Here is a 16411-nt window from a genome sequence, read left to right as displayed (position 1 = left end):
AAAAACGTGATTAGGCACATATCCGGACATAACTTAGATTTAGCGTCGCATTTGGCAGAGAAGAGACCTTTGTTGAAATAGAAACCTTCCTAGCAGTAGTTGGTCAAGTAAGGTCCAACTTGCCAAGTCAGGAAAGTTAGTTTGACTTCATATTCTCAGGGCATTACCAACAACCAGTGCAGGATTAAGGTGGATGCTATTGATGCTGCAGCATTAGGCCCATTCCTGAAATAGGCCCAGACGAAAACAGACGTGAATTTTCCGGACGCTGAACAGTTTTCCTTTGCTTAATTAACCCACAAATAATTCTTATTATGAAATTTGTAGTCCGACTTTCGCACGCCTAGGCACGGTGTTACGCCTAGGCACGTAAGATAAAGCAAGATTTTGGCATAGACTACTTATTTAAGATGAAAAATTATAACACTTTTCGAGCTGTTTCAGGGCCCTTCATTACTTCAGCCGCAGATAAGATGCACGGCTTTATTAACTCTTCCCCAATCGTGTATGCTTTTTTTGGTTTTAACTATTCGTAGAGAAACTAGATAGGATTCATGAAGAAAGGATTTTTCGGTAGTCGTCATCTTTTCATTTGCTTTTTTTAATCGTTCATATCAGAGAATATTCGTCCAAAATATTCAAGTGGCTTGCCTTCAAGATTGTTGTGCTTTGAATGAAAGTGACGAACAACTTTAGAAGGTTTCATAACGTCATTTGGCAGAATTTGGGAGCACACCAAACATTAGGGCCGTGACGATTGTTCACTACCCGGAACTATTGTAAAACCAAGCTCCAAGTATTTTTATTGTATTGCCTGACAAATTCCCCTTTTCGTTTCTTACTTCCCTCTGTGACACTCAACTTATCTGCATATGCCCTTTTCGTAGTTTACATTTGCACCTACTGATACTTGGTTCATTTCCATTTTGAGAATTATTTGTTTCAGAAGTCTTAGTTTTTTCCTTCTTGTTAAAATACACTTGTTGGTTCGTTGATTCCATATTAATCCTTCTGTAGTTTAACAGGACAAGCTATTGCAGCATCTGAAAAGTGAAGAATGACCTTGTATTACAAAACTTTTTGAAAGCTAGACGCAGTTTATGACGAAACAATCATAAACGGCACAAAATCTAGGTCATCGGAAGGTTAACCTTTATTATTAAACAGTTCTGCTGTATCAACGAAGGAGAGATAGGCTATGCCAGTTTTAGCCTACTGCTGTGAATCGGCCAAGCGTAAAATGAGTTTTACAGGAAGTATCAACTTTGCAATGCTTATGATTCCAGATTAAAATTAGCTTGGCAGAAAGTAAGATACGGTACTTCGCGGACCGGCGGTTGAGAACCACTGAGTTAGGCTAAGCCTTAGGAATAGATTAGGTTAAGGCAGTAAGATTAGTACTCATTATGGTTGGGAAAAGAGTTAGCAATCATTATTGTTGAGTTCAATGTTGTTTCATTGCCGATTCACAAGCTAACACCGTGCAAACAACTGCCGGTTCACAACAAAAAATGATGGAAACCAGTGTCAGTTTATAACAAAAAATGACGGAAAGCATTGGGGTTCACTTGGACGCTAGCGACTGCCTTAATTCTAAGACAATTGCTAATGTTTTTTTTTTGCACTGTGACGTAGGCTAAATATACGGCGTTGTGTTTATTGTAACGGAAGATTTCAAGTTAATGCGATAAATTTTACGGTTCCACAATTTACAAATTTAGCTGCGTTTTGTGCACGCTTGCTATGGCGTCTCAACTCAGTGGATGGGATAAAGCGAAAAAGAAAAGGAAAGAAGCAGCAGAACAAGAAAAGCTTCTGGCGAAAATTCCAAAACTGAGTTCATACTTTGGAATGCGAGCAGCTTCGTCTCAATTGCCTGCGTCGGATGCGATTGCGAATTCGAGCGCTCCTGAAGACCAGGCCAAGCAAGATGAACCTGATGAGGAAAGAGAGGATAAAGAGCGGGAAAGTTCAGCGGAGAGAGCAGAGGTGAAAGGAGACGCTATCACTGGCGAAGCACTGGCGCAAACGCTGGAGGATATCACCAATGATTTAGGACAGTGGGGTAAAATCAACGCTGACACTCGAGAATATTGGGCCAAGAAAGGTTCAAAACACTGCCAACACACTGAATCGATGTTTGAAGAGAGCGCCAGACAATACCTAGGTGAATCATTCCAACGTCGATGCACTAAGACCTTCTTCGTGCGTACGCATCCGCTCAATGGTGAAAAATCCTATAGACAATGGTTGTGCTACTCGCCTTCGACCGGGAAGGTGTTCTGCTTTGCATGCAAGTTGTTCGGTGGTAATGCTGTTCAAGCAACCAAGTTCGTATCCGGCGGTTTCGACAATTGGAGGACAGGCGAATCCAGAATAAAAATGCATGAAAGCAGCGATGGTCATCGCAAGGCTATGTTGTCTTTTGCGAGCCGACAGAGGGAGGCCGGTCGTGTTGACTACCTAGCCGCTAAACAGGTCGAGGAAGAGCGGTGTTACTGGCGCCAGATTGTAAAGCGGCTCATCGACGTTCTGATATTCCTAGCTAAGCGTGGCCTTGCTATAAGGGGCGCGGATGAGATCATAGGTTCCCCTCATAATGGTAACTACCTTGGCATCATTGAGTTGTTGGCGGAGTACGATACTCTGCTGGCTAGCCATATTAGAAAATATGCGAACTGCGGGAAAGGTCACATTTCTTATTTGTCATCCACAATTTGCGAGGAGCTGGTGCAGCTCATGGGACAAAAGGTGCAGGACACCATCCTGAAAGAAGCCAAGAAGGCGAAGTATTTCTCTGTCTCGATTGACTCTACACCTGACGTATCACACCTCGACCAGCTAACGATTGTTATTCGATATGTTCTGCCGTTGGGTCCAGTTGAACGGTTCCTGACATTCTTGCCTATGATGAGACACACCGCTACGCACATGGCTAGCATACTTCTGAACTTTCTGAAGGAAAATGGCTTGGATGTTACTAACTGCAGAGGCCAGTCGTATGACAATGCGTCAAACATGTCAGGACGGTACAACGGTGTCCAGGCAATTGTGAAGCGAGAATGTAAATATGCTGCTTTTATTCCATGCTGCAACCACAGTTTAAACCTGGTAGGAGACCAGGCTGTTAATAGCTGCGCTGGCTGTACCAGGTTTTTTCATTTTGTCAATGGACTATACGTTTTCCTGTCTGAATCGACATATCGCTGGCAGAAACTGAAGAATCGCTGCACATTAACGCTCAAAGGTTTGTCTGGAACCCGATGGTGTGAACGTGCAGATGCTGTCAAAGCGCTAGTAGAAGGGTGGAAGAGCATTCAAGAAGTCCTGGATGAGCTTGCGGCAGATAAGGAGCAGAAGGCCGATACGAGAAACCAGGCCGACGGATTTTCGCGCAGGATGGACGAACTTGAGACAGCAGTTATGGCGACTGCCTGGAACGATATCCTATGCCGTCTCAAGAGTACGAGCATTAGCCTCCAAGACCCTACAGTCAGTCTGAATACGGCAACTAGTTTATTGGCATCAATGGTCGACACGATTCAATTTGCACGGGACAGATTTGACGTGTATGAGCAGATGGCGATCGAAAAGGTTCCTCACGGCGAATACAAGGCTGAAGAACGTCGAGGCCGTAAGCGAAAGCGAATGCCTGATGAAGGAGCTGCAAACGAAGAAAACCTCACCCCTAGGGAAACATTCAAAACCCATATATATCTGGTCATGATCGACAGACTGTTAGCTGAACTGGAAAAGCGAATGAAGGCGTATGAGGATATATCTACAACATTCGGATTTCTTTCGGAGCTAACGTCATTGAGCATAAAGCAGATCGAGAATAAAGCTCAAAATCTCGTTTCCTCGTATCCAGATGACTTGGAAGACACGCTGGTGGCTGAGCTCATACAGTTTGCTGCATTTATGCGCACCCAGAAATCGGTGAGTGTGAACGAGTCAGCAGAGCTTACCATGTACAAGCTTTTGTCGTCGTTGAACCTTTCTCAAACATTTCCAAACGTCGAGATTGCTTTGCGCATCTATCTGTGCTTGATGGTGTCTAATGCCTCCGGCGAGCGGAGCTTCTCAAAACTGGGAATAGTCAAAGGAGAGCTGCGGTCCTCGATGAGGGAGGAAAGGCTAAACATGCTGGCGCTTATGAGCATTGAACATGAGGTGCTGAGCAGCCTTGACTGCACTGACATGATCGAAGATTTCGCGCTTGCTAAGGCTCGAAAAACAGTAGTATAAGTAAGCAGCACTAGCGCAGCATTGACAATATGCCAACGTTAAGTTGATCTGGATTAGCCTTTTCTTCATTAACTCCGCTTTTCAGGCAATATTGGTATTGAATTGTGTTGGTGTTACATAGCCTGATGTTACTCTCGAGTTTTTACGATAACACGTCGTTATTATTGTTCATGTTCATTAAAATTTGGCTGACTGCGTCGAAAGCAATAAAGGCTCTTTGGTCGGTCTGATTACGCGTGTACGGTGGAGTCAGAGTGTCGAATGCATATGTACCAATGCCTAGAAAAAATAGGCCTGTTTTTGCGCTGCAGCATCAGGCCCAGTTTCGTCTTAATCCGGCCCTGCCAACAACCAACATATTTGTGAAGAAACAGAGGTAAGAATAGTAAATTAACGCAGCGTAAAGCGAGGGTGAATATTTAGTAGGAGATGTTGAAACGGTACAATAAGGTGGTAGTTTATTTATTTCTTGTACAAAATAAGTAACGTTCTTTTACATATAGCCTAGATAAAACGGTCTGTACTATTGCTGTTTGACATAGTGCACTACTGTAGCGTCCATGCCCTAGCTAAAGTTTAACCGCTGAAGACATTTAATTACGTAACAAGAAAAATTAGGCTGCCTGAGATATTTGGTGAACAAATGATAATAACCAAGTAGGTGTCGCATTATTTCTTTTTGTTTACTGGTTATACCCATCCACAGTATACACAACTATACTGTACTACCATACACTACTATAAAACAACTGTTAACAAATGTTATATGTTACGTACAATCAGACAGAAATCACATTTTTGAAATTTAAACTGTAAACGTTTGAAGCTCTAAATACCGAAAACATACTCTAGTTGGTATTAAAAAGTATATTTCTTAGACTTAAATTGTGCACAATTTTTGAATCTATTGGCGTTTTTATTCAGTATATGCTAATTGGTAATAAAATTATCTCTAAATTTATTCAGTATACAAAGTTATTCCATAACAAATTTTGTTGCACATTAACGTGATTCTCCATTTAAACGGGATGGTCGCGATGACGTAGAGTGCAGCAGAAAGTCGTCTACACACTTTCTTTTATGTTATGTAGTCGTGACTAAACGTTTCCGTTTTTAGAGTAAAGTTGGTGATTTTAAACCTTAAATAGTTTCCAACACTTCTTTGTTGCTACGTGAGGCTTATTCTGTAAAGCTTTATATACCGTTAAAGTTTATTTACTAGATAACCCGCTGCAGTAAACTGTATTTTGTTTTTAACTGAGTTGCTGTGATCACAAAAAAACATTTGGATGTCTTCGAATTGGCGAACTTATTTGTTTCTCTTGATATGGGTGTCGTCACTCACCAAAGCACAAGGTAAGATTCATGTAAAGCTGACTGTCGAGACCTGCTAACTTTAACAAAACCAAAATTTAAAGCTTTATCTACGCTTTGGATAAAAATAAAAAGAACTAAGCATCCTCACAAATGCTTACATTCGTTTAGCAAAACGTTGGACAAACCAGCGCTATTAGTTCTAATAATTAATTATCCAATATAAACACTACTGAATTCAAATCTATTACTTGGGAAAACGACATACAACTAGACCATATACATTGGATTGACAAAATGACCACTTAAAAATTTCATTTTGTATGTTCCTTGATGGTGACCAATACGTTAATTGCATAAAAGGTATTAGCAAATAATTGACGATAAACACATGACTCGTCAAATTGAGCAAGTATTTTGGTGTGTGCAAGAAAGGTTAAATTTTCTGGGAAATCCACACACAATAAACATATAAAATAATACCTTTTGTACCCACATATGTATGAAGCATAATAATTTAATGCAATTCTATTTTATATAATGTTCATTATTCGACCAATACCTGTTTTATTTGGTCTGCTAGAACCCGAAAATGATCCACATATTTCAATCGCTCCCATTCCAAATGATCCTTGTCTTCAAGATCCAGATCAACTTGTGCCGTTTCCCATTATTAACGATTTCTTTGAAAATGCCCCTATAGGTGAGCTTTGGTTTTTACTTTAAGCTTGTAGACTTAAAATTTCATAAATCATTCCGAGCTAGTGTAACGTTTTGTTTTATATAAATTTTTATTTATGTCGATAATACTAATCTAGAATAACATCAAATGTAGTCAAACCGGCTGTAGTGGTGTTTTGTATAATTTTAAAATCATTGTCTGTAATGGAAAAAATTTAATCTGAGCTTTTTTCTCTATATTACTCATCGTAAACGAATGCAGAAAGGGTTTCAAACAATTTACCTAGTCCAGGTAGGCAAATTATTTCTGTTTTGTTGTCTTGACTAAATAGTGGCTTACATGTACACATATTAATACAGAATACTTTACATTGGGTGATAAATAGTTATATCAGCGATGTTTTTAATTTAAATTGGAATCATGAACACGTAAAATTTTTTTCAACATTCCTTTCAATTAGGCAATGATAGAATATGTTTTTAGGTTGTTTTCCACCACAACCCGGACCAAATAGTGTAGCTTCATTCGATGTTGACAGCCGCTTCAATCCATCCAAAACCACAGTTAAGTATCTTTGTGATCCTGGCTTCTCTTCTACAGGTCCAACCCAGTTTTCATGTCAATATGGAATGTGGAATGTTGAACTTAGGATACCAAACTGCACGATTCCTGAAACTGGTTTGTCAAACATTTTCAAAAAGTGACTGTTGCACCAAACTTTTGTTTCAATTTTTAATTTTGCTGCAGGGTGTGGAAACCCCCCCTTTCTGCCCGGGGGCGATATAGTTGGAGACCCGCCGTATTATCTCGATGAAAAAATATCCTATCGTTGCTCAGAAGGGTTTGAACTGGGAAACTTAAATGCGTCTTCCATCAGTCGATGTGAGCCTGGTAACCAATGGAGCTTGCAAAAACACGACGAAAACTTTCCAACATGTCTTCCAAGTGAGCAAATATTTAAGGTTCTAAAACTAACTTACGTTTTTTCAGTTATTAGGTCAGGTGCAACATCATGTAAAACCCTATTTAACTTACTGCATAATGTATCATTTTAGAAATTTCATTAATTTGTTTTAGCTTGTCATGCTCCGCTATCACCGCCTGATGGCGCAGTATTGCTCTCCGCTGACGAAATATTAAACAAAGAAACGTTTTCACTGGGAACAGAAGTGACATATGGTTGCAAAGATCCGTGTTCAACGCACGTGAAAGACACATTCACTTGTACTCCAAGGGGTTGGTCAGGAACGTTTTCTTCTTGTCCTTTAAGTGAGTTGACAAACAATTCATTGCAAATAAAAGTGATTCGTTTAAGACCCTAAATTGAATAAATAATGTAAAAATCAGATTTCTTTATTTTTTGGAACAACCTCTGTCTGCAAATATTGTGACTGTAAAAACTTTGGTTTATCATACTTGCACACACCTTCTGATGCACCAATGTCATAATGCAGATTGCAACAATCCACCGTCTGTAGCAAACGCAAGCATTTTTCCGACTTCGACAAGAGAAGAATCACAAGCTCGGTACTTCTGTGATCCTGGATATTACACTTCAGATGTTACACTCATACAATGCATTCATGGAGAATGGATAAGTTTAGAGGAACAATCTTGGTCTCTTGTATCACAATTCAAATTGATTCTTCCAAATTGCACTGAGCCGACTGACGGTATGTTTTCCAACATGTATATTTTCCATTATTTAAACTCGTAAGAAAGTGATATATTCATTTTAAATTGACCAGGATGCGGGAGTCCTCCACTGTTAATTAATGGCGCATTTGAGAGAAGCATATATAGAACATTTAATTGGAGAACACAGAGTCAACTCATTCAGAAATATGATACTTACAATAAAATTACTTACTTCTGTATCGATGGATATTACTTAAACGCACCAGCGGGATCAGTAAGTACTTGTCTTGCTGGAAACCGATGGAGCTTGAACAAAAGTGCTTCCAACTTCCCTATGTGTGAACCAGGTAAACTAATGATTTTTAGAGTGTTGCAAACATTTATCAAAATTATATGAATGTTGATAATATATGTTGTTGTTTTGGTGTCTCCCATGCTTAACATATGATATACAAAATTACCAAAACAACAAAGAAGACATAAAATTGATTTACGATTATTCGTATGATCTGTTGGTTTTAATGTTTAATTGTGTACGTGTTTACTTGTGTTTACGTGTAAAATTTTTGTTTATTTATTTAACTTGTATATTTCTTGTTTTGCAAGGTACAAGTTGTTTTTCATTTCTTTTTCAGATTGTGGAAATCCTTCAAAAGCAACAAACGCAACGATGAGAGTATTTTCAACAACTGAAGGATCAGTTGCTCACTACATTTGCGACGAAGGATTATCCACAAATGATGTAACAACATCCACTTGTAGAAGGAATGGAAATGTCGTTTTATGGGACCTTGTTCAACTTCCACGGTGTACGATCCCCATGCATGGTAAAGTTGATAAAATTTGCCAAAAAATGGTCTATTATTGTATCACGCTTTCTGACCGTTAGATGTCAGGTCAAATTAATATTTCAGTCATTTCAATTTCGGTTGAAAGAAAATAGAAATTTATGGGTGAAACGATGTGCTACAATATTTTTCTTTTTGTATGTTATTGTATATGATTTAAAACTTTACAGTTATTTTGTTTGATTACAAACATAATTTATGCAAATCTAAGTAAAAAAATCCAAAATTTGATTTTTCAAAACCAGGATGTGGCAATCCACCTTTGATTAACAACGGATTTGTTGTGAGACCTCCTCCATATAATGAAGGTGATGCTGTGACGTATGATTGCTTCCCGGGATATGAGCTTATTGCCACTGATGGATTTTACCTCTTGTGCCGTCAAGATTTATGGATCAATATGAGGGAATCACGGAATTTTCCTTTTTGTCGCCGTGGTAAATAAAAATATACCAACTTATTCATTAACTAAAGTTACTAAACCAATTTTTCTACATACAGTTAGTCAATATTTGTTGTCAGAAACAACTTTGATTAATTTTAACCTTTACCATTTTCGCCTGGGCTAATTGACGTATTGCTTTCCTGCAAAGTTTCAAATTTTTTTCAATATTTCTGAACATCAAATTTCGTTTTCTTAGTTTGTTTAGCACTGCCCACATTGCCTTCTGGTGGTGTACTACTAGTGGATGAAACTCGTCGCAACAAAGACGGAGTATCATTTTCCAACGGAGTAGAACAAGAATTTAGTTGTCAACCGGGATATCGTTTGGTTAGAGATGCAACGCTCACTTGTGTTGAAGGGAATTGGAATTGGACAGTCATTGGGAAACCGGCTAAGGCGCCGCTCTGCTACCGAGGTGTGCTGATAACCGTAATATTGTAACTACATTTTGAGAAACTTATATTTTGTTTATTAACCAATCAACACAAGACATTTTGCACTACATATTTCTGTAGGTATTCCTTAATTACGGCTTAATCACAGCTTTGTTTTCACTTGTAGTATAGTATCTATCATCAATAAAATATAATAAGCTTATTATACTTGTGTGTAGATTGCGGTCCACCACCAGAAGTGGCAAATGCAACAGTCAACGCCCTGGCGACGGTTGAAACGTGGATTGAAAATTATGTCTGCAATCCAGGTTTTTCTACGGTTGATACAAGAAGAATAGAATGTGATAGCAGCGGAAAATGGGTTGTTTGGTATCAGGAGACGAATACTTTACCAACATGCACTATGTCATCTTCGGGTATAAAACTACAAACATATCTTTAAATTGTTTTCTTTATTTTAACCTTCTTAAGATTTTGGAAAACTTCACTGGACACCGTAAAAATTTTTGCTTTAAAACTAAGGTTGCGGAAATCCTCCATTTTTGAAAAATGGTTCGTCTTACTTCGTTGATCCAGATAATGAAAATACCGTGAGGTATTTTTGCGATTATGGTTTTGGCATTCATGCTCCCAATGGAACTACCAGCACTTGCATATCGAAGAATAGGTGGAGTCTTATACCAGGATCAGCAAACTTTCCTACTTGCAACGCCGGTAATTACTAACAGTTGTCAACTCATTCTTCATGTTTTTCTAACTGTAGTTGTTGAAAATAAAGTTAATTGTTTTGAAGATTGCGTTCAACCACCGCCAGAACCAATAGGTGGTTTAGAAATTGTAAATAAAGACACAACAGACAACGATATTGGATTTGGATTTCAATCCATGGTAACTTACGGTTGTAAAGAAGGGTCCACTCTTATTGGAAGTACGACATTGAGTTGCAGCAATGGAATGTGGCTACCTGACTTACCCACTTGTGTGCAATGTGAGAATACTATTTAATAAAGATTGTAATTTTCGAAAACACCTAACAATTAAACTGATGCTATTTTGTAAATCACCAGCCTTTTGGGCTGATAGATCTCAAGTTTTTTTCTGAATAGAATGTATTTTTACGGCTTCAGTTTAACCAAGGTTATGTTTATAAATTTTCATATAGACTGCAGTGCGCCACCAACAGTACCAAACTCAAAATTCAGACGGACATCAAATTCAAGAGCACAAAGTTATGAGTATGCGTGCGATCCAGGTTTTTTTACCACTGATTTTACAGTAAACATTTGCCTTGATGATGGAACATGGAGTTTAACCAAACTTCCCCAGTGCACAGTGCCTAGAACAGGTAAAAGTCTCTATTTTGGGTATGTTTTTAGAACCTTTTGTTTGTAATTGTAAATTTCTGAATTTTCAGCTAGCGAATTGCGTACAGCACTGCTGCATTTTGTTAACAAATTTTACTGCAATGCATAGCTTTCATGAATTTCACATGAAAGCTTTGTGAGTTAAAATGACATTACATCAACTTAAAATATGTCAATGCAGGTTGTGGAAATCCATCACCTTTACAAAATGGCAAATATTCTGGTGAGGCTCCATTTCCAGAAGGAGCCACCGTAACTTACCAATGCAAAGATGGTTTTCGGATGGTCGCGCCAAGTGGTGCTGTAAGCACTTGCCAACCTGGTAATACATGGAGTCTCGAGATAAATCAGAAGAACTTTCCAGCATGTCAGCTGGGTGTGTAATTTCATGGAGTTTTAAAACATACTGGAAATGGCACAGGCAATCGAAAACAAAATATTTAAATACCTATAAATACATATCCATCTAAGATTTATTGGCAGTGGAATTAGTTAAAAAAACACGCAAACACAAAAAATCCAACATACCATATAAAGTTAAATGCTTAAAACAAGCTTAAACTTTCAACATTACTCTTGCCTCTACCAAATTTTTTGCAGGATGCAAGACTAAACCACCAAGACCTGACAATGGTGTGCTTATTTTAAATGAGCCTGTTCCAGATATAAATGGGTTGTATGCAATTGGTTCTGCAATTGCTTTTGGTTGCGATTATGACGAATACGTGATTGGACCATCTTTTAGCAAATGTTTTGGAATTGAGTGGTTTCCCAATGTGGACCATATAGATTGCATAATTGGTACGTCCTGTTGTGAATTATGATACCGTACTTCAAGAAATGAGTAGCAGAGTTTTTACTAAACCTTTTTTACGTTGAAGCGCCATCACAGGTGATTCCTCAGGACACATTCCAATTTTATGGACCAAGGAGAGCGTTGGATGTCGCTAAAACCAATGACTTCATTCAATCAAACTTTTTTATTTCTACCAATATGACCAACTATACAGCTGCGAGCAGAACGAACGGTTCAGATTTAATTCCCATCACAAGTGTTTGTGGATATCCAGGATTTTGCGTTGGATCTCCTCCTGACATATATTTCAAATGTTTCAGCCAAACTTTGTTCGAATGTGAAATGTGTGGTGTGGGCCGAGCAGCAGTTTTTTTGTTTTTTGTTTTGCTTTTTGGTTTGGCCATATTCTTCTGCAACGTTTTAGTTATTTGGGTAGGCTACAAACGCTTCAATCGAGGAAAAGGAAACAAAATGGACATCTGCAAAACCTCTCTGGCAGTGGCTGATTGTTTGACAGGTACTAACAGAATTTCAAATTTCTTAATTTTGGTTTATAAATCTTTTTTTTTTAATAAATAAAATTGTAAATACACTAATTAAAATTAAAGCTTTAAATATGTAAAACATAAATGTGTAAGCTGTAATGCTTTTTAATTTTCAAATACTGTGGTCATAGTATTTGTTTTCATGTTTAAGGAATACAAATCTTGGTTGTGGTGAGTTACAACTTCAGTTGGACAATGAACTCAAACCCAGAAGAGCTCAACCAACAACATTCAACATTGCGGGGATCGCCACAAGCTTATGTGGGAGGAATCCTTTTTGTTTTTACCGTCACATCATCTTTATTCCATTTAGTCTATATGGGTGGAGAAAGATTATATGCCATTGCAAAACCAATACGTTACAAATGGCAAAAGAAAACATCTGTTTATGTCGGTCTTGGCGTTGTGTGGATCCTATCGTTGTTAAGCGCAACGGTTCCAGGTAATCCAGCTATGTTCGAAGATGTTTCTGCTTTTAAAGTTTTAAAGAAAAAGTAATGTTAATAGGATTTTGTTTTATTTTCTACGTTATTTTCATTTTAGCCTGGTTTCCCAATCAATTGGTTTTCACCTGTTTGGTACCGACACTTTTGTTCTACCCTGCCATCAAAGATACAGCCTCGAACGTGGATTACTCAGCTCCTATTGTTGTTATGATTATATTTTACATCCTGCCTTTTTTATTGCTTGTAAGCTGTTTGGATTGAAAAGCTATGGGTTGCAGTCTAATCTTTTAAATCATAACAAACTGTTTCAAAACGTATAGGGTTTAGTCTTATAGTACATTAAGAACACACTAAGACTTTGGACACTTTTTATTATAAAATTGTAATTTCAGACCAATAAACCAATATATTGGATTACAAGCATTAGCTATTTTTAAAATTTTTGGTATGATTTCTTAGACTGTATCTTGTTTGGCGATGTCAATTCTCATTTTCACAAGTTCTTCGAACAAACGCAGAAACAAAAGAAAATTAGCAGTCCTGAAAACAATTACAATTATGCAGATCAGCTTCACAGTAACGTTGAGTAAGTGACAATAGCAACAACAATTTTATTGTTTTCCACGTTGTTTCAAATTTTACGTGCATTCTTTTTTTACTTGGATTTGTTTTGTTTATTTCATGTTTAGTCCCATTAGCTGTTGCCGGTTCTCTGCTCTACTCTAATCACTTGGATTGCTACAACTTCGCTCAACCCTACATGGTTTGCTTTTATCTCTACATGACAAACAGGTATCGTTCAAAATGCTTTAACGTTTTGTTTTGTTTGCAATACTATGGATCAATTAGATCTGACAACTTTCGCCTTTTGCATAGCTTGGTCAACTTCATCGTGTACAGCGCGAGAGATCAAGATTTTCGGAATGAGATCGTCGATATTTTCAGACCTGGCTACTTGAAGCAGCTGAGTTTTTCATCTAATGCCCAAACACCGAGAAAGAGTGAAAACTCAAGTAAAAAAGTGGATTCTAGCGAGAACGTTATTGAAGCTGGTAACACACAACAATCAAACCAAACGTCGCTTTAGCAAAGAATATAGACTTGTTTTTTCAGTTTTTAAATCAATCTTAACATGTACAGGCAGTTGTCACCGGCTTGGCACAAGTTACTTTTATGTTGACTCCAAGTGAAAAACTTTTTCATTCAAAAATGTTATAATTTACTTATCTAGGCTAAATGCTTGTAACATTTCAGTCATTTTTAAAAGGAATTGCAAGTAAATCTATAAAAATACGCACTATTTTAACTATATGCCGTATCAGTTTTCAAAAACGTTTTTGATACAGCTTAAAACTAATATATGCTGTACTTAAAGAACATTTTATATAGAACCGTATTTGGTGAACCATTGAACCATATTTTGTGTTTTGCCCCAATGTTGTTTCTTTTGTGTTTTCTTCAAATGATCCTCTTCTATTAAATTTATTGGGTAATCATATTAACAATATAACAAACTGCTTCAATTTTGCTACTTTGATTTTTCTACTTGATTGAATGTGATTTTAGACGCTTTTTATTCACTTGATAAAGCCATTATTGATTTCATGTTGTAGTTGGTATGTCTAACTTATGTCGTTAGGTCGTATTTGCTACTTTTTGGTTATCTTTATGCTTTGCGTATCCTAACATTTTCCTAAATCCACGCTTTCTGTATCTAAGTTGCTACACCAATGTACAAACCATGGTACAGTAGTTTAACCCTAGAATGGCCATACGGGTCCATTGGACCCGATCAGCAACTATGACGTACTGTTACGTTTTGCTTGTAGAGTTTGGCGGACCAAGGCTCCTTGTATTCCTAGAGCTAGGAAAGATGTTAAAACTAGTCTGATTGTTTATTCTGAAATGTTTTCAATAACTTAGAAAAAAAGAATATAGCATCTCTGAACATCCGGGTCCAATGGAACCGTATACAAATTTCCCATTTAAACTTGATCAGTTTTCCATTTAAACCTGAAACATTTGCAATTGTATACTAGCCATTGTATGATTAAGCGTCTATTACATCTTAAATTCTACCTTGGTATTTGCGTAAACCCATAGTAGTTTGACGTTCTTAGCCTATTCGTAAACCTGAGAGACCTGTTTAATCAATGTAGTTTGTTTTATGCAAAATCTATCCCTAGTTCTTTCATCTTATAACCCTAGCCTTCAGTCAAGGCATGGGCTGACCTTCATTGTTTTGCAGGTCAGTTCTGTGTAGTAACCTTGCTCTACCGGTATCCCAGCCTGTATCCCCAAAATTGCAACTTTGTGGACTAAGCAATTGCGTGTTTAGCAAGAATTGCCACACTACGGGTCCATTGGACCATTATGGTAAGAGACGCTATAAAGTTTTTCCGGCCATTCTAGGGTTAATATTTAACACTTGCCATTGTCTTTGTTATTATTTGTATTTCAGTTTTGTATTTATCTGGCTTTACGACTATACCATTTTCTGACTCACTTTTTGTTATGAGAGCCAATCGTGTCCATCCATCGTAGTCCAACGTGGGTATTTACACACTCATTCACATACTGTGTATAAAATGCTCTCCTTTATTCTGTAACAGCTTTCGCTTGCTAGTTCGCTATACCATATGCTACTCTTCCCTTTCTGACATCATAAAACTGCTGTCTATTTTTAATTAATCGCGGAGAATGTTTTTACGTTAAAAAGAGCGAAATAGTTCTCAAAATGGTCGAAAAATATTATTGGCTATATAAGTTATGATCTTGTGCAAGTGTAAATTAAATGGCCGCACGACAATTAGCTGTTTTGATATTTTCATATAAGTAAATATTACTTTCCGCATTGTTTGCTTGCCGTACATTCATTTTAAATTTAATTGCATGATTCTGCCGATGGCTCATTCAACCAAAGAAAAACTATGTCTCTCTACATAGAAAATCCTAACCATAAGTGATTTTTTGGTCCATTGACCTCATCTTTTGTAAACTAAACTAATGGAAACTTTCCGGCGAACACATTTATTGGGACAAATACAAGTACATTTGTGTAAAGTTTGTCAGCACGATGAAACACAGAAATAGGTGCTGCTGCTAAATTCTGCATGTGCACATACTTGAGCAAAACATCTAAGTTCAAAATACGTAGATTTGTACAACATGTACATTATATTTTATATATCATTTATATACATTTAGTACAGTTGAAATAGTATTTTCATTATACCGCAAGCATCTCAACCGATCTTTGACGAACTTGATGTCGCATTCGTATCTCTTGCATTCCTTGCATGTACTCGTTGTCGTGCAATGTCCTACAGATTATATGGTTGATTTATCTTGAATTCTTCACATATTTAAAGTTAAATATACGGTAAATACGTCATCCGTTGTACGCCGTTCGCACCTGCTTTTCAGGTAAGCGACTATTTAAAAATTTTTTTCCAATTACGTGTGCGGAGTTTGCAACGTCATACGATTATATAACGTAAGTTATCACTATCTGACGTATTACTGACGTAAGGAATGTCATAACACATTAAACGTTCCCTATAGGTGTGGGAGTAACAAAAACGTTTGGAAATTTACTGTAAGGAAACGGAAAGAGTGACAGACTGTAATAACACAAATTTTCTAATATAAATGGAAAAGCTATCACGTGAAATGCGTCATGTTTCGTTT

At 37.4% G+C, this 16411-nt stretch overlaps 2 protein-coding genes across 2 annotated transcripts; both read left to right on the top strand.

Annotated features, from left to right (window-relative positions):
* Positions 1 to 1743: 1743 nt before the first annotated feature.
* LOC143449719 (zinc finger MYM-type protein 1-like) lies at positions 1744 to 4248 on the top strand. Its single transcript, XM_076950033.1, has one exon. It carries the CDS (start codon positions 1744 to 1746, stop codon positions 4246 to 4248), a length of 2505 nt encoding a protein of 834 aa, XP_076806148.1.
* A 369-nt stretch (positions 4249 to 4617) lies between these two features.
* LOC143467501 (complement receptor type 2-like) lies at positions 4618 to 15787 on the top strand. The gene is made up of 23 exons (XM_076965046.1): positions 4618 to 5604; positions 6146 to 6265; positions 6506 to 6535; positions 6728 to 6922; positions 6992 to 7189; positions 7322 to 7513; positions 7699 to 7917; positions 7993 to 8229; positions 8518 to 8709; positions 8976 to 9167; positions 9372 to 9590; positions 9789 to 9986; positions 10093 to 10284; positions 10364 to 10558; positions 10733 to 10915; positions 11116 to 11310; positions 11535 to 11735; positions 11816 to 12247; positions 12427 to 12717; positions 12819 to 12964; positions 13181 to 13307; positions 13411 to 13513; positions 13598 to 15787. The coding sequence occupies exons 1-23, from the start codon at positions 5538 to 5540 to the stop codon at positions 13806 to 13808; spliced, it is 4335 nt and encodes a 1444-aa protein (XP_076821161.1). The 5' UTR covers positions 4618 to 5537; the 3' UTR covers positions 13809 to 15787.
* The last annotated feature ends 624 nt before the right edge of the window (positions 15788 to 16411 follow it).

Source organism: Clavelina lepadiformis, chromosome 1, assembly GCF_947623445.1.
Source record: "Clavelina lepadiformis chromosome 1, kaClaLepa1.1, whole genome shotgun sequence".
NCBI lineage: Eukaryota > Metazoa > Chordata > Ascidiacea > Aplousobranchia > Clavelinidae > Clavelina > Clavelina lepadiformis.
The sequence above is the reverse complement of the archived record's forward strand: the minus strand, read 5'-3'. Positions and strand labels throughout refer to the sequence as shown.

Bases quoted from the DNA above. Each gene is read 5' to 3' on its own strand.
- LOC143449719 (XM_076950033.1), top strand. From the start codon at position 1,744: ATGGCGTCTCAACTCAGTGGATGGGATAAAGCGAAAAAGAAAAGGAAA.
- LOC143467501 (XM_076965046.1), top strand. From the start codon at position 5,538: ATGTCTTCGAATTGGCGAACTTATTTGTTTCTCTTGATATGGGTGTCG. The intron at 7,918-7,992 runs GTATGTTTTCCA...TAAATTGACCAG, and splicing joins TTGCACTGAGCCGACTGACG to GATGCGGGAGTCCTCCACTG. The intron at 13,514-13,597 runs GTATCGTTCAAA...CCTTTTGCATAG, and splicing joins TATCTCTACATGACAAACAG to CTTGGTCAACTTCATCGTGT.